The following is a 26,139-nucleotide window of genomic DNA, read 5'->3' as shown; positions in this document are numbered from 1 at the left end:
GCATCCCATTCGCCTTCCTGACCACATGCTGCACCTGCAGGCTGGGTTTTTGCGACTCATGCACAAGGACCCCTAGGTCCCTCTGCACCGTCACCTGCTGCAGTTTTTCGCCACGTAAGTAATAGTCCTTCCTACCATTCTTCCTACCAAAGTGGACCACCTCACACTTGCCAACATTAAATTCCATTTGCCATTTCCTGGCCCATTCGCCCAGCCTATCTAGATCCTTCTGCAGACTCTCCACACCCTCCGCACAATTTGCCGTTCCCCCTATCTTGGTGTCATCAGCAAATTTCGACACCCTACACTCGGTTCCCTCCTCCAGATCATCTATATAAATGGTAAAAAGCTGAGGCCCCAGCACCGACCCCTGGGGCACTCCACTAGTCACCATCCGCCAATCCGAATAGCACCCATTGACCCCCACTCTCTGCCTCCTATTTGACAACCAATCCTCTATCCACGCTAACACCCTACCCCCAACTCCATGTCCTTCGACCTTCTGCAATAACCTCTTGTGAGGTACTTTGTCAAACGCCTTCTGGTCTGATGGGGACAAGGGCACCAAGTGAATTACCCGTTTGGGGAGCTGGTGCAGAACTGGACAGGCAAAATGGACTCCTCCTGTGCAGTCACGATTCCGGATTATCAGAACTGGATACTGCGGGAGATAAACTTGGACGGGTACATGGGGTGTGGAGGGATATGGTCCAAGTGCAGGGACTAGGCAAAAAACGGTTCGGCACAGACAAGACGGGCCAAAAGGCCTGTTTCTGAGCTGTAATTTTCTATGGTTCTAGATCTTCAGGTCAGGCTGAACTTAATATACTGGAAATGATTCATTGGTTGGAGCCGTAACTGGCACAACAGAAGATGCTTGTGGCTTTTGGAGAGCAATCATCTCAGCTGCATGGGCCAGATGGGGATGTTTGTAGATAACTGCACAATATTCCGCATCAGTCGTGACTCCTCAGATACTGAGGTGTGCCCACATGCAGCAAAACCCAGCCAATGCCCAAGCTTCAACTGACAAGTGGCAAGTAATATTCACGTCACACAAGTGCCGGGCAATGACCATCTCCGACAAGGGAGAATACACCCATCGCCCCTTGACATTCAATGGTGTTACCATCACTGAATCCCCCGCTATCAACCTCCTGGGGGTTACCACTGACCAGAAATTGAGCTGGATTAGCCATATAAATACTGTGGCTACAAAAGTAGGTCAGAGGCTGGGAATCCTGCAGTGAATCACTCACCTCCTGACGCATCAAAGCCTGTTAACCATCTACAAGGCACAAGTCAGGAGTGTGATGGAATACTCTCCACTTGCCCGGATGAGTGCAGCTCCAACACTCAAGAAGCTCAAAACCATCCAGGACAAAGCAACCCCACTTTGCATTTAGAATCATAAAAAACCTACAGTACAGAAAGAGGCCATTCAGCCCATCGAGTCTGCACCAACAATCCCACCTGGGCCCTGCCCCCATATCCCTACACATATTTACCCACTAATCTCTCTAACCTACGCATTCCAGGACACGAAGGGGCAATTTTTTTAGCATGGCCAATCAACCTAACCCGCACATCTTTGGACTGTGGGAGGAAACCGGAGCACCCGGAGGAAACCCACGCAGACATGAGGAGAATGTGCAAACTCCACACAGATAGTGACCCGAGCCGGGAATCGAAGCCAGGACCCTGGAGCTGTGAAGCAGCAGTGCTAACCCACTGTGCTACCGTGGCCGCCCATTTGGCTGGATTAAACTCCATCTACCATTTCTGTGCCCAAGTCTCCAAACTGTCTATATCCTCTGACAATCCTCAGCGCTATCAGCAACTCCACCAATCTTGTATCTACTAAACAGACCACCCACATCTTCCTCCAGATCATTTACATAGACTACCAACAACAGGGGTCCCAGCACTGATCCCTGCGGAACATCAGTAGCGACAGATCTCCATTCTGGAAAACACACTTCCACCGTTACTCTCTACGACCCGTTCTGTATCCATCCAGCCAGCCCACCCCGAATCACATGGGATTTTAGCTTTTGTACCAGTCTTGGCACCCCTTCCACAACCATTTGCCACCTCTTTTTGAAGAGGCGACAAAGATAATTGATGAGGGAAGGGCTGTGGATGTAGTTTATGTGGACTTTAGTAAGGCGTTTGACAAGGTCCAACGTGGCAGACTGGTACAAAAACTAAAATCACGGTAGCACAGTGGTTAGCACTGCTGCTTCACAGCTCCAGGGACCTGGGCTCAATTCCTGGCTTGGGGTCACTATTTGTGTGGAGTTTGCACATTCTCCTCGTGTCTGCGTGGGTTTCCTCCGGGTGCTCTGGTTTCCTCCCACAGTCCAAAGATGTGTGGGTTAGGTTGATTGGCCATGCTAAGAAATTGCCCCTTAGTGTCCAGGGATGTGTAGGTTAGAGGGATATGTGGGTAGAGGTATGGGGGTAGGATCTAGGTGGGATTGTGGTCGATGTAGACTCGATGGGCTGAATGGCCTCTTTCTGTGCTGTAGGGATTCTATGATTTGGGGTAGGCTGGCTAGATGGATACGGAACTGGTTTGGTCAAAGAAGAGAGAGAGTAACTGTGGAAGGGTGTTTTCCAGAATGGAGATCTGTAGCGAGTGGTGTTCCACAGGGATCAGTGCTGGGACCCCTGTTGTTTGTAGTCCTTATAAAAGATCTGGAGGAAGATGTGGGTGGTTTGATTAGTAAGTTTGCCAATGACACAAGATTGGTAGAACTGCGATAGTGCCGAGGATTGTCAGAGGATACAGCAGGATGCAGATAGATTGGAGACTTGGACACAGAAATGGCAGATGGAGTTTAATCTGGACAAATGCAAGGTGACGCATTTTGGAGGATTAAATTTAGGTGTGAATTATACTGTAAATGGCAGAACGCATGAGGAACATTAACATACAGAGGGATCTGGGCATGCAGGACCACAGTTCCCTAAAAGTGACAACGCAGGTGGCCAAGTGAGTAAGAAAGCATTCTTGCTTTAATCAGTTGGGGCATTGGGTACAAGAGTTGGGAAATGTTACAGCTATATAAAACCTTGGTTAGGCCATGTTCGGAGTACTGCGTGCTGATCTGGTCACCACACTACCGGAAGGATTTGGAAGCTTTGGAGAGAGTGCAAAGAAGGTTCACCAGGATGTTGCCTGGTCTCGAGGGTGTTGGCTATGAGAAGAGGTTGAATAAACTAGGATTGTTTTCGCTGGAAAGACAGAGGCTGAGGGGAGACCTGATAGAGATCTACAAAATTACGAGAGGCACAGACATAATGGATAGTCAGAGGCTTTTTCCCCAGGGTGGACGTGTCAATTACAGGGGGGCAGAGGTTCAAGGTGAGAGGGGGAAGTTTAAGGAAGGTATGTGGGGAAGTTTTTTATGCAGAGAGTGGCGAGTGACTGGAACACGCTGCCAGATGAGGTGGTGGAAACAGGCATATTAGCAACATTTAAGAGGCATCTGGATGGATACATGAATAGAACAGTACAGCACAGTACAGGCCCTTCGGCCCTCAATGTTGTGCCAAGCTATGTCCAAACTCAAGATCAAGCTATCCCACTCCCTATCATTCTGGAGTGCTCCATGTGCCCATCCAATAACCACTTGAAAGTTCCTAAAGTGTCCGACTCCACTATCACAGCAGGCAGTACATTCCACACCCAAACCACTCTCTGAGTGAAGAATCTACCTCGGACATCCCTCCTATATCTCCCACCATGAACCTTATAGTTATGCCCCTTAGTAACAGCTGCATCCACCCGAGGAAATAGCCTCTGCATGTCCACTCTATCTATCCCCCTCATCATCCTATAAACCTCTATTAAGTCGCCTCTCATCCTCCTCTGCTCTAAAGAGAAAAGCTCCAGCTCCCTCAACCTTTCCTCATAAGATCTACCCTCCAAACCAGGCAGCATCCTGGTAAATCTCCTCTGCACGGAGTTGAGGGGGTTGAGCTATGAGGGGAGGCTGAATAAACTAGGCTTGTACTCGTTAGAGTTTAGAAGAATGAGGGGAGATCTCATTGAGACGTATAAGATGATGAATGGGATGGATAGGATAGAGGTGGAGAGACTCTTCCCGCTCAGAAAGGACAGTAGGACTAGAGGGCACAGCCTCAGGATAAAGGGGGGGTGGTTTAGAACGGAGTTGAGGAGGAACTTCTTCACTCAAAGGGTGGTGAATCTCTGGAATTCTCTGCCCGTTGAAGTGGTGGAGGCTGCCTCGCTAAATATTTTTAAGACGCGGGTTGATAGGTTTTTGATAGGCAAGGGGATTAAGGGTTATGGGGAGAGGGCAGGAAAGTGGAACTGAGCCGCGACAGATCAGCCATGATCTTATTGAATGGCAGGGCAGACTGGAGGGGCTAGATGCCCTACTCCTGCTCCTATTTCTTATGTTCTTATGTTCTCATGTTCTTATGTTCTTACTCTCTCCAATGCTTCTACATCCTTCTTATAGTGAGGTGACCAGAACTGCACACAATATTCCAAATGTGGTCTCACCAGGGTCCAGTATCGTTGTAGCATAATCCCACGGCTCTTAAACTCAAACCCCCTGTTAATAAACGCTAACACACTATAAGCCTTCTTCACGGCTCTATCCACTTGAATAAGAACATAAGAACATAAGAAATAGGAGCAGGAGTAGGCCATCTAGCCCTTCGAGCCTGCCCCGCCATTCAATAAGATCATGGCTGATCTGAAGTAGCTCAGTTCCACTTTCCCGCTTTCTCCCCATAACCCTTAATCCCCTTGCCTACCAAAAACCTATCTACCCGCGTCTTAAATATATTTAGCGAGGTAACCTCCACCACTTCAACAGGCAGAGAATTCCAGAGATTCACCATCCTTTGAGTGAAGAAGTTCCTCCTCAACTCTGTTCTAAACTGCCCCCCCTTATCTCGAGGCTGTGCCCTCTAGTCCTGCCATCCTTTCTGAGCGGGAAGAATCTCTCCACCTCTACCCTATCCATCCCCTTCATTATCTTATACGTCTCTATAAGATCCCCCTTCATCCTTCTAAAGTCCAACGAGTACAGACCCAGTCTATTCAGTCTCTCTTCATAGTCCAACCCCCTCAACTCCGGCATCAGCCTAGTGAACCTCCTCTGCACTCCCTCCAAGGCCAAAATATCCTTGCGCAAGTGCGGCGACCAAAACTGCACACAGTACTCCAGCTGCGGCCTCACCAGTACCCTGTACAGTTGCAGCAAGACCTCCCTGCTTTTATATTCTATCCCCCTCGCTATAAAGGCCAGCATCCCATTAGCCTTCCTGATCACCTGCTGCACCTGCAGACTGGGTTTTTTGCGACTCATGCACAAGGACCCCCAGGTCCCTCTGCACTGTCGCCTGCTGCAGTTTTTCGCTCTTTAAATATTAATCCCTCCTACTATTATTCCTGCCAAAGTGGATAACCTCACACTTGCCAACATTGTACTCCATCTGCCAGGTCCTCGCCCACTCGCTCAGCCTATTTAGATCCCTCTGCAGACTTTCCACACCCTCCACGCAATTTGCTTTTCCACTTATCTTTGTGTCATCAGCAAATTTCGACACCCTACACTCAGCCCCCTCCTCCAGATCATCTATATAAATGGTAAATAGCTGAGGCCCCAGCACCGATCCCTGGGGCACTCCACTCGTCACCAACCGCCAATCAGAATAGCACCCATTGACCCCCACTTTCTGCCTCCTATTTGACAGCCAATCCTCTATCCACGCTAACACCCTACCCCCAACTCCATGCCCCCTAACCTTCTGTAACAACCTTTTGTGCGGCACCTTATCAAACGCCTTCTGAAAATCGAGAAACACCACATCCACCGGTTCCCCTCTATCCACCGCACTAGTCACATCCTCATAGAATTCCAATAAATTCGTCAGACATGACTTCCCTTTAACGAATCCGTGCTGCGTCTGCTCTATCAAGCAATTCCTCTCAAGGTGCCTCGCTATTTCTTCTTTGATGACGGATTCAAGCATTTTTCCAACAACAGATGTTAAACTAACCGGCCTATAATTCCCTGCCTTTTGCCTGGCTCCCTTCTTAAACAACGGCGTAACATTAGCCGTTTTCCAATCTTCCGGCACTTCCCCGGAATCAGCACAAATGGATATGATCTGGTGGCCATTACGGAAACGTAGTTGCAGGGTGTCAGGGACTGGGAGCTGAGTGTCCAGGGGTATCAAGCGTTTAGGAAGGATAGACGGGAGGAAAATGGGGGTGGGGTAGCTCTGCTGATTAAGGATAGTATCAGGGTGGTAGATATAGGCTCCAAAGAGCAGAACGTAGAATTGTTGTGGGTGGAGACGGGGAGGGAATAGAGGGATACAGGCCGAGTAAGGACAGAGGGGTTATTTTTAGTTTAATTAGGGCATCATGGTCAGCACAGGCTGTACTTTACTTTGTTCTTTGTATTCGCTCCCTCCACCACCGACACCCAGTGGCAGCCGTGTGTACCGTCTACAAGATGCGCTGCAGGATCTCACCAAGGTTCCTTAGGCAGCACCTTCCAAACCCACCACCACTCCCATCTAGAAGGACAGCAGATATCTGGGAACACCACCACCTGGAGATTCCCCTCCAAGTCCCTCACCATCCTGACTGGGAAATATATCACCGTTCCTTCACTGGGTCAGAATCCTGGAATTCCCTCCCTAACAGCACTGTGGGTGTACCTACACCTCAGGGACTGCAGCGGTTCGAGGCAGCAGCTCACCACCACCTTCTCAAGGGGCAATTAGGGATGGGTAATAAGTGCCTGGCCCAGCCAGAGACAGCCACATCCTGTTGTAAAGTCTGGTGCTGCTGGAAACTATACAGAGCAATTAAAGGGAATGACTCACCTCTGTTGAAATACTTGGGGTGAGAGGGTGAATCCCCCCTCCGATAGGGGAACAGACTGCCCGGTGTGTGTCAATGGGGGAGAGGTGGGTGAGAGGGTTAATCCCCCCTCCGATAGGGGAACAGACTGCCCGGTGTGTGTCAATGGGGGAGAGGTGGGTGAGAGGGTTAATCCCCCCTCCGATAGGGGAACAGACTGCCCGGTGTGTGTCAATGGGGGAGAGGTGGGTGAGAGGGTTAATCCCCCCTCCGATAGGGGAACAGACTGCCCGGTGTGTGTCAATGGGGGAGAGGTGGGTGAGAGGGTTAAAGATCTGCGTTGTGGAGCAGGCTGTTGTGATTTTTGCCAAGCCTTTGATGAGTTGGACAAGTTCTGCAGGAATGAGTGTTATAAGGATTGTGGTCGCTGTCACACTGTGCTATTGCATGTTTTCTCATCTGCCCATTTCAGGGCCAGCCGAGTCCTGGAGGGATAGGGGACAGGTTCTGCTGTCTCTCTCTGTCAGCCTGGCACCCCCTGGGGCAGGGATCGGCGTTATGGGCAAGTCCTTCTCTCTGGGTGCTGGAGTGTGAGACTCTCGCCCAGCCTGCCCCTTTCCTGCTCCAGTTTCACTTGTTGCTTTCCTTGAATAATTAACCTCTGCTGACTCTCCCTCTCTCCTTCTCTCTTCTCCACTCTCTACTCTCTCTCCCCCACTCTTGGTCTCCTTCTCCCTCTCTCTGTCTCCCTCCCTCTTTCTCTTTCTTTCCCTTTCTCCCTCCCTCCCTCCCCCTCCTCTCTCTCCCTTTGCCTCTCTCTCCCTCTGCTTCTCTCTCCCTCCCTCTCTCTCTCCCTTCCTTTCCCCTTCTCCCTCCTTCCCTCTCTCCCTTTCCTTCCTCTCTCTCACTCTCTCTTTCTCCCTCCGTCTCTTCCTCCTTTTCTATCTCTTTCTCCCTCCCTCTCTCCCTCCTTCCCTCCCTCCTTTCCCTCCTCTCTCTCTTCCTCTCCCTTTGCTTCTCTCTCCCTCTGCCTCTCTCTCTCCCTTTGCCTTACTCTCCCTCTGCTTCTCTCTCTCTCTCCCTCTCTCCCTCTCTCTCCCTCTGCCTCTCTCTCCTTCCCCCCTCCCTCTTTCTCTCCCTCTCTCCCTCTGCCTCTCTCTCCTTCCCCCCTCCCTCTTTCCCTCCCTCTCTCCCTTTGCCTCTCTCTCCTTCCCCCCTCCCTCTCTCTCCCTGTCTCCCTCCCTCTCTCTCCCTCTGCCTCTCTCTCTCTCTCTCCCTTTGCCTCTCTCTCCCTCACTCTCCCTCCCTCCCTGTCTCCCTCCCTCTCTCTCCCCCTCCCCGGTTTTTTGCTGGTTTCTATGGGGAGGGTGCTGTGAGGGTGGCAAACACTCAGGATTACGCTGGGCAGGTTTATTTGAGGGTGGGTGTTTCTGACCCTCTCTGATGCTCTGTGTGCCGCTGTTACTGGTGCCCTTGGCACTGACGGTGAATGCTGAACCTGCCAATGCTGGGCACCAGGCCCGCTGGGAGGTGGCGAGGGCACGGAGCTGCCCGGTGGGCTGGGAGGCAGCGGGGAGGGACTGGCAGGCACAACCGCTGAACCCCCCAGCCGTGCCCGGAGAGGCGCCGGGCGGTAAGGTTCGGCAAGCCCGCTCCGTCTCCCTGACGCGGCACGTGGAGCTGCTGGTGGTGGCCGATGCCAGTTTATACCGGGCACTGGGCCCCGATGTCAGGCAGTACCTCCTGGTGCTGTTTGCAGCAGCTGACCGGCTGTACCGACACCCGTCCCTGGCCAGCGACGTGCGCCTGGCGGTCACACAGATCCTGGTGATCCAGCACGACAGCGAGGGCCCCGAGGTGCTGCAGGAAGCCCAGCGAACTCTACACAACTTCTGCGACTGGCAGCGGCAGATGCGGAGTCGACCCGAGTGGGCAGCGGAGAAATATGATGCTGCTGTGCTCCTAACACGAGAGGTAGGGAATGTTACACTGACACCGACACACTCACACTCACCCCGACACACTCACACTCACCCCGACACACCCACACTCACCCCAACACACTCACACTCACCCCGACACACTCACACTCACCCCGACACACCCACACTCACCCCGACACACTCACACTCACCCCGACACACCCACACTCACCCCGACACACTCACACTCACCCCGACACACTCACCCCGACACACTCACACTCACCCCGACACACCCACACTCACCCCGACACACTCACACTCACCCCGACACACTCACCCCGACACACTCACACTCACCCCGACACACTCACCCCGACACACTCACACTCACCCCGACACACTCACCCCGACACACTCACACTCACCCCGACACACCCACACTCACCCCAACACACTCACACTGACCCCGACACACTCACCCCGACACACTCACACTCACCCCGACACACTCACACTCACCCCGACACACCCACACTCACCCCGACACACTCACCCCGACACACTCACACTCACCCCGACACACTCACACTCACCCCGACACACTCACACTCACCCCGACACACCCACACTCACCCCGACACACTCACCCCGACACACTCACACTCACCCCGACACACCCACACTCACCCCGACACACTCACACTCACCCCGACACACTCACACTCACCCCGACACACTCACACTCACCCCGACACACCCACACTCACCCCAACACACTCACACTGACCCCGACACACTCACCCCGACACACTCACACTGACCCCGACACACTGACCCCGACACACTCACACTCACCCCGATACACTCACACTCACCCCAACACACTCACCCCGACACACTCACACTCACCCCGACACACCCACACTCACCCCGACACACTCACACTCACCCCGACACACTCACACTCACCCCGACACACCCACACTCACCCCAACACACTCACACTGACCCCGACACACTCACCCCGACACACTCACACTCACCCCGACACACTCACACTCACCCCAACACACTCACACTGACCCCGACACACTCACCCCGACACACTCACACTCACCCCGACACACTCACACTCACCCCGACACACTCACCCCGACACACTCACACTGACCCCGACACACTCACCCCGACACACTCACACTCACCCCGACACACTCACACTCACCCTGACACACTCACCCCGACACACTCACACTCACCCCGACACACTCACACTGACCCCGACACACTCACACTCACCCCGACACACCCACACTCACCCCGACACACTCACACTCACCCCGACACACTCACACTCACCCCAACACACTCACACTCACCCCGACACACCCACACTCACCCCGACACACTCACACTCACACTGACACACTCACACTCACACTGACACACTCACACTCACCCCGACACACTCACCCCGACACACTCACACTCACCCCGACACACTCACACTCACCCCAACACACTCACATTCACCCCGACACACTCACACTCACCCCGACACACTCACACTCACCCCGACACACTCACACTCACCCCGATACACTCACAGTCACACTGACACACTCACACTCACCCCGACACACTCACACTCACCCTGACACACTCACACTCACCCCGACACACTCACACTCACCCCAACACACTCACACTGACCCCGACACACTCACCCCGACACACTCACACTCACCCCGACACACTCACACTCACCCCGACACACTCACCCCGACACACTCACACTGACCCCGACACACTCACCCCGACACACTCACACTCACCCCGACACACTCACACTCACCCCGACACACTCACCCCGACACACTCACACTCACCCCGACACACTCACACTCACCCCGACACACTCACACACACCCGACACACTCACACTCACCCTGACACACTCACACACACCCGACACACTCACACACTCACCCTGACACACTCACACTCACCCCGACACACTCACATTCACCCCGACACACGCACACTCACCCCGACACACTCACACTGACCCCGACACACTCACACACTCACTCCGACACACTCACACTCACCCCGACTCACTCACACTCACCCCGACACACTCACACTCACCCCAACACACTCACCCCGACACACTCACACTCACCCCGACACACTCACACTCACACACTCACCCCAACACACTCACACTCACACCAACACACTCACACTCACCCTGACACACTCACACTCACAACAACACACTGACATTCACCCCGACACACTCACTCCCACACACTCACACTCACACCGACACACTCACACTCACCCCGACACACTCACACTCACTCTGACACACTCACACTCACACCGACACACTCACACTCACCCCGACACACTCACATTCACCCCGATACACTCACACTCACACACTCACACTCACACACTCACACTCACCCCGACACACTCACACCGACACACTCACACTCACTCTGACACACTCACACTCACACCGACACACTCACACTCACACTCACCCCAACACACTCACACTCAGCCCGACACACTCACCCTGACACACTCACACTCACCCTGACACACTCACACTCACCCCGACACACTCACACTCACCCTGACACACTCACACTCACCCCGACACACTCACACTCACCCTGACACACTCACACACTCACACTCACACTCAGCCTGACACACTCACACTCACACCGACACACTCACACTCACCCTGACACACTCACACTCACAGTCACCCCGACACACTCACACTCACCCCGACACACTCACACTCACCCCAACACACTCACACCGACACACTCACACTCACCCCGACACACTCACATTCACACTCACCCCGACACACTCACACTCACACAGGCACACTCACCCCGACACACTCACACTCACCCGACACACCCACACTCACACTGACACACTCACACTCATCCCGACACAGTCACGTTCACACTCACCCTCACATTGACACACTCACACTCACCCTGACACACTCATACTCACGCCGACACACCCACACTCACACTGACACACTCACACTCATCCCGACACACTAACACTCACCCTCACATTGACACACTCACACTCACCCCGACACACTCATACTCACCCCGACACACTCACACACTCACACTCACCCCGACATACTCACGCTCACACTGACACACACACACTCGCACTGACAAACTCACACTCACCCTGACACACTCACACTCACACCAACACACTCACACTCACACTGACACACTCACACACTCACACTCACCCTGACACACTCACACTCACATTGACACACTCACACTCACCCTGACACACTCACACTCACATTGACACACTCACACTCACCCCGACACACTCACACTCACATTGACACACTCACACTCATCCCGACACACTCACACTCACATTGACACACTCACACTCACCCCGACACCCTCACACTGACACACTCACGCTCACCCCGACACACACACTGACACACTCACACTCACCCCGACACACTCACACTCACCCCGACACACTCACACTGATACACTCACACTCACCCTGACACACTCACACTCACACTGACACACACACACACTCACACTGACAAACTCACACTCACCCCGACACACTCACACTGACGCACCCACACTCACACTGACACACTCACACACTCACACTCATCCTGACAAACTCACACTCACACTGACACACTCACACTCACCCTGACACACTCACCCTCACCCTGACGCACCCACACTCACACTGACACACTCACAAACTCACACTGACACGCTCACACTCACCCCGACACACACACTCACACTCACCCTGACACACACACACTCACACTGACACACTCACACTCACCCCGACACACTGACACACTCACACTCAGCCTGACACACTCACACTGACACAAATACACACACACTCACACACATGCTCACACTCAGCCTGACATACACGCTCACACTCACCCTGAGACACACTCACTCACCCTGACACAAACACACACACATACTCACACACACTTCAACCCACCCTGACACACGCACACTCACACTCGCACACTCACGCTCACACTCACCCTGACATATGCACTCACCCTGGCACACTCATATACACACTCACCCTGACACACTCACACATTGATACACACACACACTCACACTCACCCTGACACACATACTCATCCTGACACATTCACATTTGGCCCAACACACTTACACACACAGTCTCACACCCACACGCTCACAATCATCCTGACAAAAACACACACACTCACAGACACGCTCACACTTCCCTGATACGCACACACACTCACATACTCACACAGTCACACACAGCCTGATACACTCACTCACTCTGATGCACTCACTCACATTGACACACTCACATTCAAACTCATCCTGACACAGTCTCACACTCACCCTGACACACTCACATTCACCCTGGCACACGCACATACTCAGTCTCGCCCTGACACACTCACACTCACCCTGACACACATAAACTCACTTTCACATACTTACACAGTAACACACACCCTGACACACTCACCCTCACACACACACTCACACTCACATTGACACACTCATACTGACCCTGACACAGTCACACACACTGACACAATCACACTCACCCTGGCACACTCACTCTCACACACTCACACTCATGTACACATACACTTACACTGGACACACTCACACTGCCCTAACACACTCACACACACTCTCACACACTCATCCTGAAACACTCACACACACACACTTGTCCTGACACATGTACACTCACTCTGATGTTCTCACACTCATACACTCACATACACTCACACACTGACACGCTCATACTCACCCGGACACACTCACTCTCACACATTCACATTAAAACTGCCCTGACACAGTCACACACACACTCACTCTCACACACTAACACATTCACACTCACCCTGACACACACACAGACACACACGCACTCTCGCACTCACACCGACATACTCACACTCACACACACTTACACACTGACACACACTCTCTCACACACACACTCATAATCAACCTGACACACTCACACATTCACACTCGCCCTGACACATAGACACACACGCACTCACACACACACCTCACACTCACACATTCAGACATACACTGACATGCTGACACACTCACACTCAAACTCACATTAACAATCACACATTGACACACACACACTGACACTCTCACACTCAACCTGACACACACACACTCACACATACACTCACTCCCACACACACACACTCACATTCACACTGACACATTCACATTCACCCTGACACACTCACACACACATTCATACTCACACACTGACACACTAACACAGACATATTCGCACTGATACACTCACTCACACACACACAGAGACTCATACCCACGCACTGACACACTCATGATGGCACACTCACTCTCTCACACACACAGACACTCTCTCTCACAATGACACTCTCACACTGATATACTCGCACTCACTGACATACAATCACAGGCGCTCTCACACTGACACATTCACACTCACACTGACACTCACACTGGCACAGGCACACAACACAGTCACACTGACACTCACACTGGCACAGGCACACAGCACAGTCACACTGGCACTCTCACACTGACACGCTGACAACACACACACACTAATATACACACACATTCACACGCACACACTCATGGTCACTGACATACAATCACTGACACATGCACACTGATGCTGTCACTCACACTGACAGACATGATGTGGAGATGCCGGCGTTGGACTGGGGTAAACCCAGTAAAAATGCAATGTGAATGTGACTATATTAGTCTGTCAGTGTGTGTGTTGGTGTCTGTCAGTGTCAGTGTCACTGTGTGCCAGTATATCAGTGTGAGTGCACCAGTGTGTCAGTGTGAGTGTATCAGGGTGAGTGCATGTGTCAGTGTGTGCATGAGTGTATCAGTGAGTCTGTGCGTGTGAGAGCGACAATGTGTGAGTGTGTGTGTGTGTGAGTGTGTCAGTGTGTGTGAACGTGAGTGTGTCTGGGTAAGTGTGAGTACGTCAATGTGTCAGTTTGAGTGCCAGTGTGTGAGTGAGTGTGTGCATGAGTGTGTGTGTGAGCCTGTCAGGGTACATGTGAGCTTGTCAGTGTCTGATTGTGAATGTGAGTTTGAGTGTGTGTGTGTCAGTGTGTGTCAATATGAGTGTATCTGTGTGAGTGTGTCAGTGTGAGTATGTGAGTGTTACTGTGAGTGTCAGTGAGAGTGTGTGTGTCAGTGAGTGTGTGTCAGTGTGAGTGTGAGTGTTGGAGTGCCAGTGTGAGTGAATCAGTGTGTCAGTGTAAGTGTGTCAATGTGAGTGTGCTAGTGTGTCAGTGTGAGTGTGTCAATGTGTGTATCCGTGTGAGTGTGAATGTGTCGGTGCGAGTATGTGTGAATGCATCAGTGTGAATGTGAGTGTGTGTGTGTGAGAGAGATTGTGTGAGGGAGTGTATCAGTGTGCAGGTGAGTGTGTCACTGTGAGTGTGTGTGTCAGTGTGAGTGTGTCAGGGTAACTGTGTGTATGTGACTGTGAATGTGAAATGTGTCAGTGTGAGTGTACCAGTGTATGTGTCAGTGTGCCAGTGTCAGTGTGTGTGTGTCAGTGTGAATGTTTGTGTTAGTGTGAGTACAGTAAGAAGTCTGACAACACCAGCTTTAAGTCCAACTGATTTATTTGATAGTAAATTCACAAGCTTTCAAGATTTCCCTCTTCGTCAGGTGAATGGAGAGTTCTGGCCTCAGACAGAGCATATAAAGCACAGACAGTTTACAGATTACTGATTAGAATGCGAATCTTTACACCTAACCTGCTATTCAAGTCTTAAAGTGGCCGACAATGTGAGTGGAAGGAGCACTGAGCACAGGTTAAAGAGATGCGTATTGTCTCCAGACTGATCTACCTGTAACCCCCGTGACTTGCCTGGGTTTGCAAAACTTCACTTACTGCACTGTCTGGAGACAATACACATCTCTTTAACCTGTGATCAGTGCTCCTTCCACTCACATTGTCAGCCACTTCAGGTCTTGAACAGCAGGTTAGGTGTAAAGATTCGCATTCTAATCAGTAATCTGTAAACTGTCTGTGCTTTATATGCTCTGTCTGAGGCCAGAACTCTCCATTCACCTGACGAAGAGGGAAATCTTGAAAGCTTGTGAATTTACTATCAAATAAATCAGTTGGACTTAAAGCTGGTGTTGTCAGACTTCTTACTGTACTCACACTAACACAAACATTCACACTGACACACACACACTGACACTGGCACACTGACACATACACTGGTACACTCACACTGACACATTTCACATTCACAGTCACATACACACAGTTACCCTGACACACTCACACTGACACACACACTCACAGTGACACACTCACCTGCACACTGATACACTCCCTCACACAATCTCTCTCACACACACACACTCACATTCACACTGATGCATTCACACATACTCGCACCGACACATTCACACTCACACGGATACACACATTGACACACTCACACTGACACACTAGCACACTCACATTGACACACTTACACTGACACACTGATTCACTCACACTGGCACTCCAACACTCACACTCACACTGACACACACTCACTGACACACACACTCTCACTGACACTCACAGTAACACTCACATACTCACACTGACACACTCACACAGATACACTCATATTGACACACACTGACACACACACACTCAAACTCACATTCACAATCAGACACTGACAAGCTCACATGTACCCTGACAGGCTCACACACACACTCATGCACACACTCACTCACACACTGGCACTCAAACTGACACATTGACATACTCACACTTACCCAGACACACTCACGTTCACACACACTGACACACTCACACACACACACACTCACACATTGTCGCTCTCACACGCACAGACTCACTGATACACTCATGCACACACTGACACATGCACTCACCCTGATACACTCACACTGACACACTGGTGCACTCACACTGATATACTGGCACACAGTGACACTGACACTGACAGACACCAACACACACACTGACAGACTAATATAGTCACATTCACATTGCTACAATCACACTCATACACACACTGACACTCACACTGATAAGTTCACATTGACACTGCCACACTGCCACACATACTCACACTCACACTGACACACTCACACTGACACATTCACACTGACACTCATGCTCACATACACTGATTGACACACTCACTGACACGCTCACACTGACACACACACTCATACTCACACACCCTCACACTGACACACACACTCACTGACATAAAATCACTGGCACACTCACACTAACACACACTGACACACTCATATACTCACACTGACATACACTCTCTTGTTCACACTGATATACTTCACACTCACACTGATACACCTACACTCAACTGATACGCTACTGACACACACACTGGCACTGACACTGACACATGCACACACATTGGCACATTCACATTGAAACATGCATGTACACACTGACACACACACTGACACATGCACACACTGGCACACACATATCAACACTCACACTGACACTCACACAGACACACATGTGTGTGTGTCTGTATTAGTGTGACACACACACGAACACATTGACACACACACCAACACGTGCACACACACGCACGTCCACAGAGACACACACTGACACTCACACAGACACACACACTCACACTAACACTCACACTGACACACACACACAGACACACATTCACACTGACACACACAAACACAGACACACTGACGCAGACACACTGACACACACTCACACAGACACACGCACACATACACACTAACACAGACACACTGACACAGACTCTCACACACACATACACACTAACACAGACACACACACACACACACACAGACACACTGACACACACACACAGTCTGCTCAGACATATTGACACACACACACACACACACACACACACACAGTCTGCTCAGGTATATTGACACACACACACACACACACAGTCTACCCAGACATATTGACACACACACACACACAGTCTGCTCAGACATATTGACACACACACACACACACACACACACACAGTCTGCTCAGGTATATTGACACACACACACACACACACACACACACACAGTCTGCTCAGGTATATTGACACACACACACACACACACACACACACACACACAGTCTACCCAGACATATTGACACACACACACACACAGTCTGCTCAGACATGTTGACACACACACACACACACACACACACACACACAGTCTGAACAGACAGATTGACACACACACACACACTCACACGCACAGTCTGCTCAGACACATTGACACACACACACAGACACACACACAGTCTGAACAGATTGACACACACACACACACTCACACACACAGTCTGCTCAGACATATTGACACACACACACACACACACTCACACACACAGTCTGCTCAGACACATTGACACACACACACACACACACACAGTCTGCTCAGACATATTGACACACACACACACACACAGTCTGCTCAGACACATTGACACACACACACACACAGACACACACACAGTCTGAACAGATTGACACACACACACACACTCACACGCACAGTCTGCTCAGACACATTGACACACACACACACACACACACACACACACACACACACACACAGTCTGAACAGATTGACACACACACACACACTCACACACACAGTCTGCTCAGACACATTGACACACACACACACACACACACACACACACACACACACACACACACACACAGTCTGAACAGATTGACACACACACACACACTCACACACACAGTCTGCTCAGACATATTGACACACACACACTCACACACACAGTCTGCTCAGACATATTGACACACACACACACACACACACACAGTCTGCTCAGACACATTGACACACACACACACACACACACACACAGTCTGCTCAGACACATTGACACACACACACACACACACACACAGTCTGCTCACACATATTGACACACACACACACACTCACACACACAGTCTGCTCAGACACATTGACACACGCACACACACACACACAGTCTGCTCACACATATTGACACACACACACACACACACACACACACAGTCTGCTCAGACACATTGACACACACACACACACACACACACACACACACAGTCTGCTCAGGCATATTGACACACACACACACACACACACACACACACAGTCTGCTCAGACACATTGACAAGGAGTTGCAAAATTTGAGTCAACACACATTTCCAATTTTGCCCTTTATCTCATTAAACTGTGATGCAACCATCCACTAAAACTGAACTAATCCATCTGGGTTACCAACAAAGTAAACAGCAATATATTTTGACACTAGCACATCCAACAAGATTCAGAGATATCTGTACACTGACTGGTGTCTCTCAGTCCCTTTCTCTGTCAGGGGGATATCTGTACACTGACTGGTGTCTCTCAGTCCCCCTCTCTCAGGGAGATATCTGTACACTGACTGGTGTCTCTCAGTCCCTCTCTCACAGGGAGATATCTGTACACTGACTGGTGTCTCTCAGTCTCTCTCTCAGGGTGATATCTGTACACTGACTGGTGTCTCTCAGTCTCTCTCTCAGGGTGATATCTGTACACTGACTGGTGTCTCTCAGTCTCTCTCTCAGGGTGATATCTGTACACTGACTGGTGTCTCTCAGTCTCTCTCTCAGGGTGATATCTGTACACTGACTGGTGTCTCTCAGTCCCTCTCTCTCAGTGAGATATCTGTACACTGACTGGTGTCTCTCACTCCCTCTCTCTCAGGGAGATATCTGTACACTGACTGGTGTCTCTCAGTCCCTCTCTCTCAGGGAGATATCTGTACACTGACTGGTGTCTCTCAGTCCCTCTCTCCCAGGGAGATGTCTGCACACTGACTGGTGTCTCTCAGTCCCTCTCTCTCAGGGAGATATCTGTACACTGACTGGTGACCTGTATTTAACATGTTAGATGGTGAGTTTTCACAATTTTGTATTATCCAACAGAATCTGTGTCAGGAATATTACTGTGAGTCTCTCGGCCTCGCACACATCGGAACAGTCTGCTCAACGGATCAAAACTGTGCAGTTATCCAGGACATTGGACTTCAAAGTGCTTTCACGATAGCTCATGAAATTGGTAAACTATTCCAGCAAGGGAGCTTAACTCTGTATCTAACCCTGTGCTGTACCTGTCCTGGGAATGTTTGATGGGGACAGTGTAGAGGGAGATTTACTCTGTATCTAACCCTGTGCTGTAACTGTCCTGGGAGTGTTTGATGGGGACAGTGTAGAGGGAGCTTTACTCTGTATCTAACCCCGTGCTGTATCTGTCCTGGGAGTGTTTGATGGGGACAGTGTAGAGGGAGATTTACTCTGTATCTAACCCCGTGCTGTACCTGTCCTGGGAGTGTTTGATGGGGACAGTGTAGAGGGAGATTTATTCTGTATCTAACCCCGTGCTGTACCTGTCCTGGGAGTGTTTGATGGGGACAGTGCAGAGGGAGATTTACTCTGTATCTAACCCCGTGCTGTACCTGTCCTGGGAGTGTTTGATGGGGACAGTGTAGAGGGAGCTTTACTCTGTACCTAACCCCGTGCTGTATCTGCCCTGGGAGTGTTTGATGGGGACAGTGTAGAGGGAGATTTACTCTGTATCTAACCCCGTGCTGTACCTGTCCTGGGAGTGTTTGATGGGGACAGTGTAGAGGGAGCTTTACTCTGTACCTAACCCCGTGCTGTATCTGCCCTGGGAGTGTTTGATGGGGACAGTGTAGAGGGAGATTTACTCTGTATCTAACCCCGTGCTGTACCTGTCCTGGGAGCGTTTGATGGGGACAGTGTAGGGGGAGATTTACTCTGTATCTAACCCCGTGCTGTACCTGTCCTGGGAGCGTTTGATGGGGACAGTGTAGGGGGAGATTTACTCTGTATCTAACCCCGTGCTGTACCTGTCCTGGGAGCGTTTGATGGGGACAGTGTAGAGGGAGATTTACTCTGTATCTAACCCCGTGCTGTACCTGTCCTGGGAGTGTTTGATGGGGACAGTGTAGAGGGAGATTTACTCTGTATCTAACCCCGTGCTGTACCTGTCCTGGGAGAGTTTGATGGGGGACAGTGTAGAGGGAGATTTACTCTGTATCTAACCCCGTGCTGTACCTGTCCTGGGAGTGTTTGATGGGGACAGTGTAGAAGGAGCTTTATTCTGTATCTAACCCCGTGCTGTACCTGTCCTGGGAGTGTTTGATGGGGACAGTGTAGAGGGAGATTTACTCTGTATCTAACCCCGTGCTGTACCTGTCCTGGGAGTGTTTGATGGGGGACAGTGTAGGGGTAGATTTACTCTGTATCTAACACCCTCCTCTGATTTGCCCGAAGGACATCTCTTGGGAATGCCGCACGACAGTTCCGACATTTGTGCCCAAGTGGGTGAGCTGCCAACTGCCAACCAGATGATGTCGAACATGTTGACCCGCATTGATTACTCCGAGCCCTGGTCCCGCTGCAGCAGCAAGCTCTCTCTGGGATTCTTTGAGTCCAAACGAGGTACGTTGTTGTCTGTGTTTAACCAGGTCTCTACGACCCATCCGGTGTATGGATGCAGAGACTTTAATTTCACGTTTATTCCCGCCAGCGGGAATTCCCCATCCTGCAGCGAAGGGAGATTTGGCTGGGTGTCAGATTCACCGAGCTCACTGCAGTGTGGTGTGAGCACCCGGTAAGATGGCTCTCTCAGCATCTGTGCACCACTTTCCTTCTAAGTTTCAACCCTTACTGAGGCACAGAATGATCCCGAGAGGCCACGAGAAATCATTCCCCACAGGATTTGTCTTACCCGCAGTGAGAATATTTTTATCTGCGTTTCCTTATCTCCGCATGCCTTTTCTATATTTAAAGTAAATGCCAGCAGCATGTTTTTTTTTTGATTTTTTTTTAAGAGTAACAAATGTTACTTGTTCCCTCACAGTTTCCCTCATCTCAGCGTAGGCTGATGATTTTTTGGGGAGGACTGGCTGTGAATGTTGAATGTTGGGGTGGTGCTGCGACCTCACACCTCCAGGGACCCGGGTTCGATTCCCGCCTCGGCTCACTGCCTATGTGGAGTCTGCACATTCTCCCCGTGTCTGCGTGGGTTTCCCGCCACACTCCAAAGATGTGCGGGTTAGACGGATTGGCCATGCTAGTTTCTCCCTCAAAGTACATAAGAAATAGGAGCAGGAGTAGGCCATCTAGCCCTTCGAGCCTGCCCCGCCATTCAATAAGATCATGGCTGATCTGACGTGGATCAGTTCCACATTCCCGCTTTCTCCCCATAACCCTTAATTCCCTTGTCTATCAGAAACCTATCTACCCGTGTCTTAAATATATTTAGCGAGGCAGCCTCCACCACTTCAACGGGCAGAGAATTCCAGAGATTTACCACCCTTTGAGTGAAGGAGTTCCTCCTCAACTCTGATCTAAACTGCACCCGCCTTATCTTGAGGCTGTGCCCCCTAGTCCTGCTATCCTTTCTAAGCGGGAAGAATCTCTCTACCTCTACCCTATCCATCCCATTCATCATCTTATATGTCTCTATAAGATCCCCCCTCAGCCTTCTAACTCCAACGAGTACAGACCTAGTCTATTTAGTCTCTTTTCATAGTCCAACCCCCTCATCTCCGGTATCAGCCTAGTGAACCTCCTCTGCACTCCCTCCAAGGCCAAAATATCCTTGCGCAAGTGCGGTGACTAAAACTGCACACAGTACTCCAGCTGCGGCCTCACCAGTGCCCTCTACAGTTGCAGCAAGATCTGAATAGGCGCCAGAGTGTGGCGATTAGGGGATTTTCACAGTAACTTCATTGCAGTGTTAATGTCCTTGTAACAATAATAAATATCAAATGCTGGGAAGTAGGGAGGATCAGGAGGATTTTGAGCTGTGGGTCCATCAATCCCTGAAGGCAGCGGGATGGGCAGATAAGGTAGTTAAAAAGACACACGCGATACTTGTTTTTATTGACCCAGCCACTGAATGTACGTCATGACGCGGAGAGGCCTATCCCAACACAGACTACGCTGGGAGACTTTGCCGTTGCTCCTCTCTCACATTCCTGAACCATCTCATACACCAGCTCTACAGCAAACACTGCATCCTGGAAACCAAGATAGAATTCATATTCTCAACCTGTGCTCAGGACGCTGTGAAACTCTACCAAGCCGATGAGACAAAGGAACTACACCATCTACATGCACACCAAGAACAGGAAGCTTGAGAAACTTGGCATCACCACCAGCAGTGACCAAACCTCCCCCGGTACCACAGTAGAAAACAGTACCACCGCAGCGGAGTCCATTGTCAACTTGTCAGACGACACACTTCAACCAGATGAAACCGAAGTTCTCAGCCGAGGGCCCAATTTTTGACCCACTACCAAAATGGACCCCATCAGTCTCACAGCGGACACAGAGGGATTCATCAGGTGAATGAGGCTGTGGGAGTTCTTCCACAAACCCCAAGAGGACAGCAGCGAACACAACGAGACAGCCAATGAACCAGAACAGCCGACAGAGAGATCCGCAGTGCAGCAACCTAAGAGGAAGGAGTCCAATTGGACTCCCCCGGAAGGCCGCTGCCCTCGACTGGACTTGTATGCCCAAACCATCAGGAGGTGCGTCAACACCAGATTCATCAGCCGCACTCACAAGACAGCCCCGAGCATCACCCAAGCACAACGCAACGCCATCCACGCTCTCAAGACCGACCGCAACATTGTCATCAAACCAGCAGACAAAGGAGGGGCCATCGTCATACTGAACAGAACGGATTACTCTAAAGAAGTGTACCGACAACTGAACAACGTTAGATGTGACTTTGGATTTGATTTGATTTGATTTATATGTATTAACATACAGTGAAAAAATTGTTTCTTGTCCACGACACAGACAAAGCATACTGTTCATACAGAAGGAAATGAGACAGTGCAGAATGTAGTGTTACGGTTATAGCCAGGGTGTAGAGAAAGATCAACTTAATGCAAGGTAGGTCCATTCAAAAGTCTGACGACAGTAGTGAAGAAACAGTTCTTGAGTCGATTGGTAAGTGACCTCAGACTTTTTCCTGAAGGAAGAAGGTGGAAGAGAGAATGTCCGGCGTGCATGGGGCCCTTAATTATGCTGGCTGCTTTGCCAAGGCAGTGGGAACGAGAGAGGGAGAGGGTGAAGGGAGAAAGAAGTGATGGATGAAGCAAGAACTCTGGAAGAAGATCGAGGAAGGGAGAGAGTGCAGGGGAAGAAAAATGATAGATAGAGTTGGGTAGAGGAAGAAAGAGAGAGAACGTGAAAGAGAAAGGGAGTATGTGAGGAGGAAGTTGAGAAGGAGAAAGAGAGTGGAAAGCAGGGAGGAAGGTGAAGAATGAGTGAGGTGGGACACAGGGAGGGGGATGGCGAAGAAGAGAGGAAGAGCGAGCAAGAATGGAGGGAGAGAACGGGGAAAGAGAGAGGGAAAGTAAGAGAATGTGGGCAGGAGGAAAGAAGTGAGGGAGCGAGAAGCGGAGTGGTAGAGAAAGCGAAGCAAGGAAAGAGTGACGATGGAGAGAGGAAGGTTGTGAGAAAGAGGTGAGGAGGGAGAAGAGCAAGGAATGATGGAGAGAGAGAAAAATAGTGGGATGAAGAGACAATAAAAATGGGGGATTGAGAGAAGGAGAGTGGGGAAGGAGGAAGGGAGAGAGAGTGGAGGAAGCAATTAGGAGGTAGAGATTAAAGTAGAGAGAAAGGGTGGGGAAGGAGACAGCAAGAGAGAAATGGAGAGGAAGGGAAAGGATAAAGAGAGATAAGAACATAAGAAATAGGAGCAGGAGTAGGCCATCTAGCCCTTCGAGCCTGCCCCGCCATTCAATAAGATCATGACTGATCTGTCGCTGCTCAGTTCCACTTTCCCGCCCTCTCCCCATAACCCTTAATCCCCTCGCTTATCAAAAACCCATCAACCCGCGTCTTAAAAATATTTAGCGAGGCAGCCTCCACCACTCCAACGGGCAGAGAATTCCAGAGATTCACCACCCTTTGAGTGAAGAAGTTCCTCCTCAACTCCGTTCTAAACCGCCTCCCCTTTATCTTGAGGCTGTGCCCCCTAGTCCTACTGTCTTTTTTGAACAGGAAGAGTCTCTCCACCTCTATCCTATCCATCCCATTCATCATCTTATACGTCTCAATGAGATCTCCCCTCATTCTTCTAAACTCTAACGAGTACAAGCCTAGTTTATTCAGCCTCTCCTCATAGCTCAACCCCCTCAACTCCGGTATCAGCCTAGTAAACCTCCTCTGCACTCCCTCCAAGGCCAAAATATCCTTGCGCAGGTGCGGTGCCCAAAACTGCACACAGTACTCCAGCTGCGGCCTCACCAATGCCCTATACAGCTGCAGCAAGACCTCCCTACTTTTATATTCAATCCCCCTCGCTATGAAGGCCAGCATCCCATTCGCCTTCCTGACCACCTGCTGCACCTGCAAGCTGGGTTTTTGCGACTCATGCACAAGGACCCCGAGGTCCCTCTGCTCCGTCGCCTGCTGCAGTTTTTCGCCCCGTAAGTAATAGTCCTTCCTACCATTCTTCCTACCAAAGTGGACCACCTCACACTTGCCAACATTAAATTCCATTTGCCATTTCCTGGCCCATTCGCCCAGCCTATCTAGATCCTTCTGCAGACTCTCCACACCCTCCGCACAATTTGCCGTTCCACCAATCTTGGTGTCATCAGCAAATTTCGACACCCTGCACTCGGTTCCCTCCTCCAGATCATCTATATAAATGGCAAATAGCTGAGGCCCCAGCACCGACCCCTGGGGCACTCCACTAGTCACCACTAGTCAGAGAGAGAGAGTGGGGAAGGAGAGAGAGAGAAAATGACAGGATGATCGAGGGAGAGAGAGATAGAGATAATGAAGAAATGAGAGGAGAGAGTGATAGAAAGAGTGTGTTAAAGAGAGAAGCAAGGAGGGAAGAGAGGAGAAAGAGAGAAAAAAATGATAGTATGAAAAAGGAGGGGAGAGCGTAAAGCAGAAAAAGAGAGAGATCGGGAAGGCAGCAAGAGAGAGAGGAAAGGACAGATAGTGGGGAAGGAGGAAGGGACAAGAGGAAAAAATGAGGGAGGGACAAAGAGAGATGAGAGAAAGAGGAAGGGAAATAAACAAGAGGGGGACAGAGAGGCAGCGAGTGAGAGTGGGAAAAGAGGAAGGGAGGAGGAGAA

General features: G+C 50.7%; 1 protein-coding gene across 1 annotated transcript in view; it reads left to right on the top strand.

Moving 5' to 3' along the window:
• The first annotated feature begins 8,253 nt into the window (after positions 1–8,253).
• The window catches only part of LOC145338822 (A disintegrin and metalloproteinase with thrombospondin motifs 4-like), a 31,436-nt gene continuing 13,550 nt past the window's right edge, over positions 8,254–26,139 (top strand). Inside the window, exons 1-3 of the mRNA XM_080183233.1 lie at positions 8,254–8,833; positions 19,922–20,054; positions 21,293–21,460. Of these exons, the coding sequence (XP_080039359.1) occupies positions 8,303–8,833; positions 19,922–20,054; positions 21,293–21,460 (832 nt within the window). The 5' untranslated portion in view covers positions 8,254–8,302. The remainder of the gene's footprint in view (positions 8,834–19,921; positions 20,055–21,292; positions 21,461–26,139) is intronic.

This window comes from Carcharhinus amblyrhynchos, unplaced genomic scaffold (genome assembly GCF_965287045.1).
Source record: "Carcharhinus amblyrhynchos unplaced genomic scaffold, sCarAmb.v2.hapA chromosome_189, whole genome shotgun sequence".
Classification (NCBI taxonomy): domain Eukaryota; kingdom Metazoa; phylum Chordata; class Chondrichthyes; order Carcharhiniformes; family Carcharhinidae; genus Carcharhinus; species Carcharhinus amblyrhynchos.
Note: the sequence above shows the minus strand (reverse complement) of the source record. Positions and strands in the feature narration are given on the sequence as shown.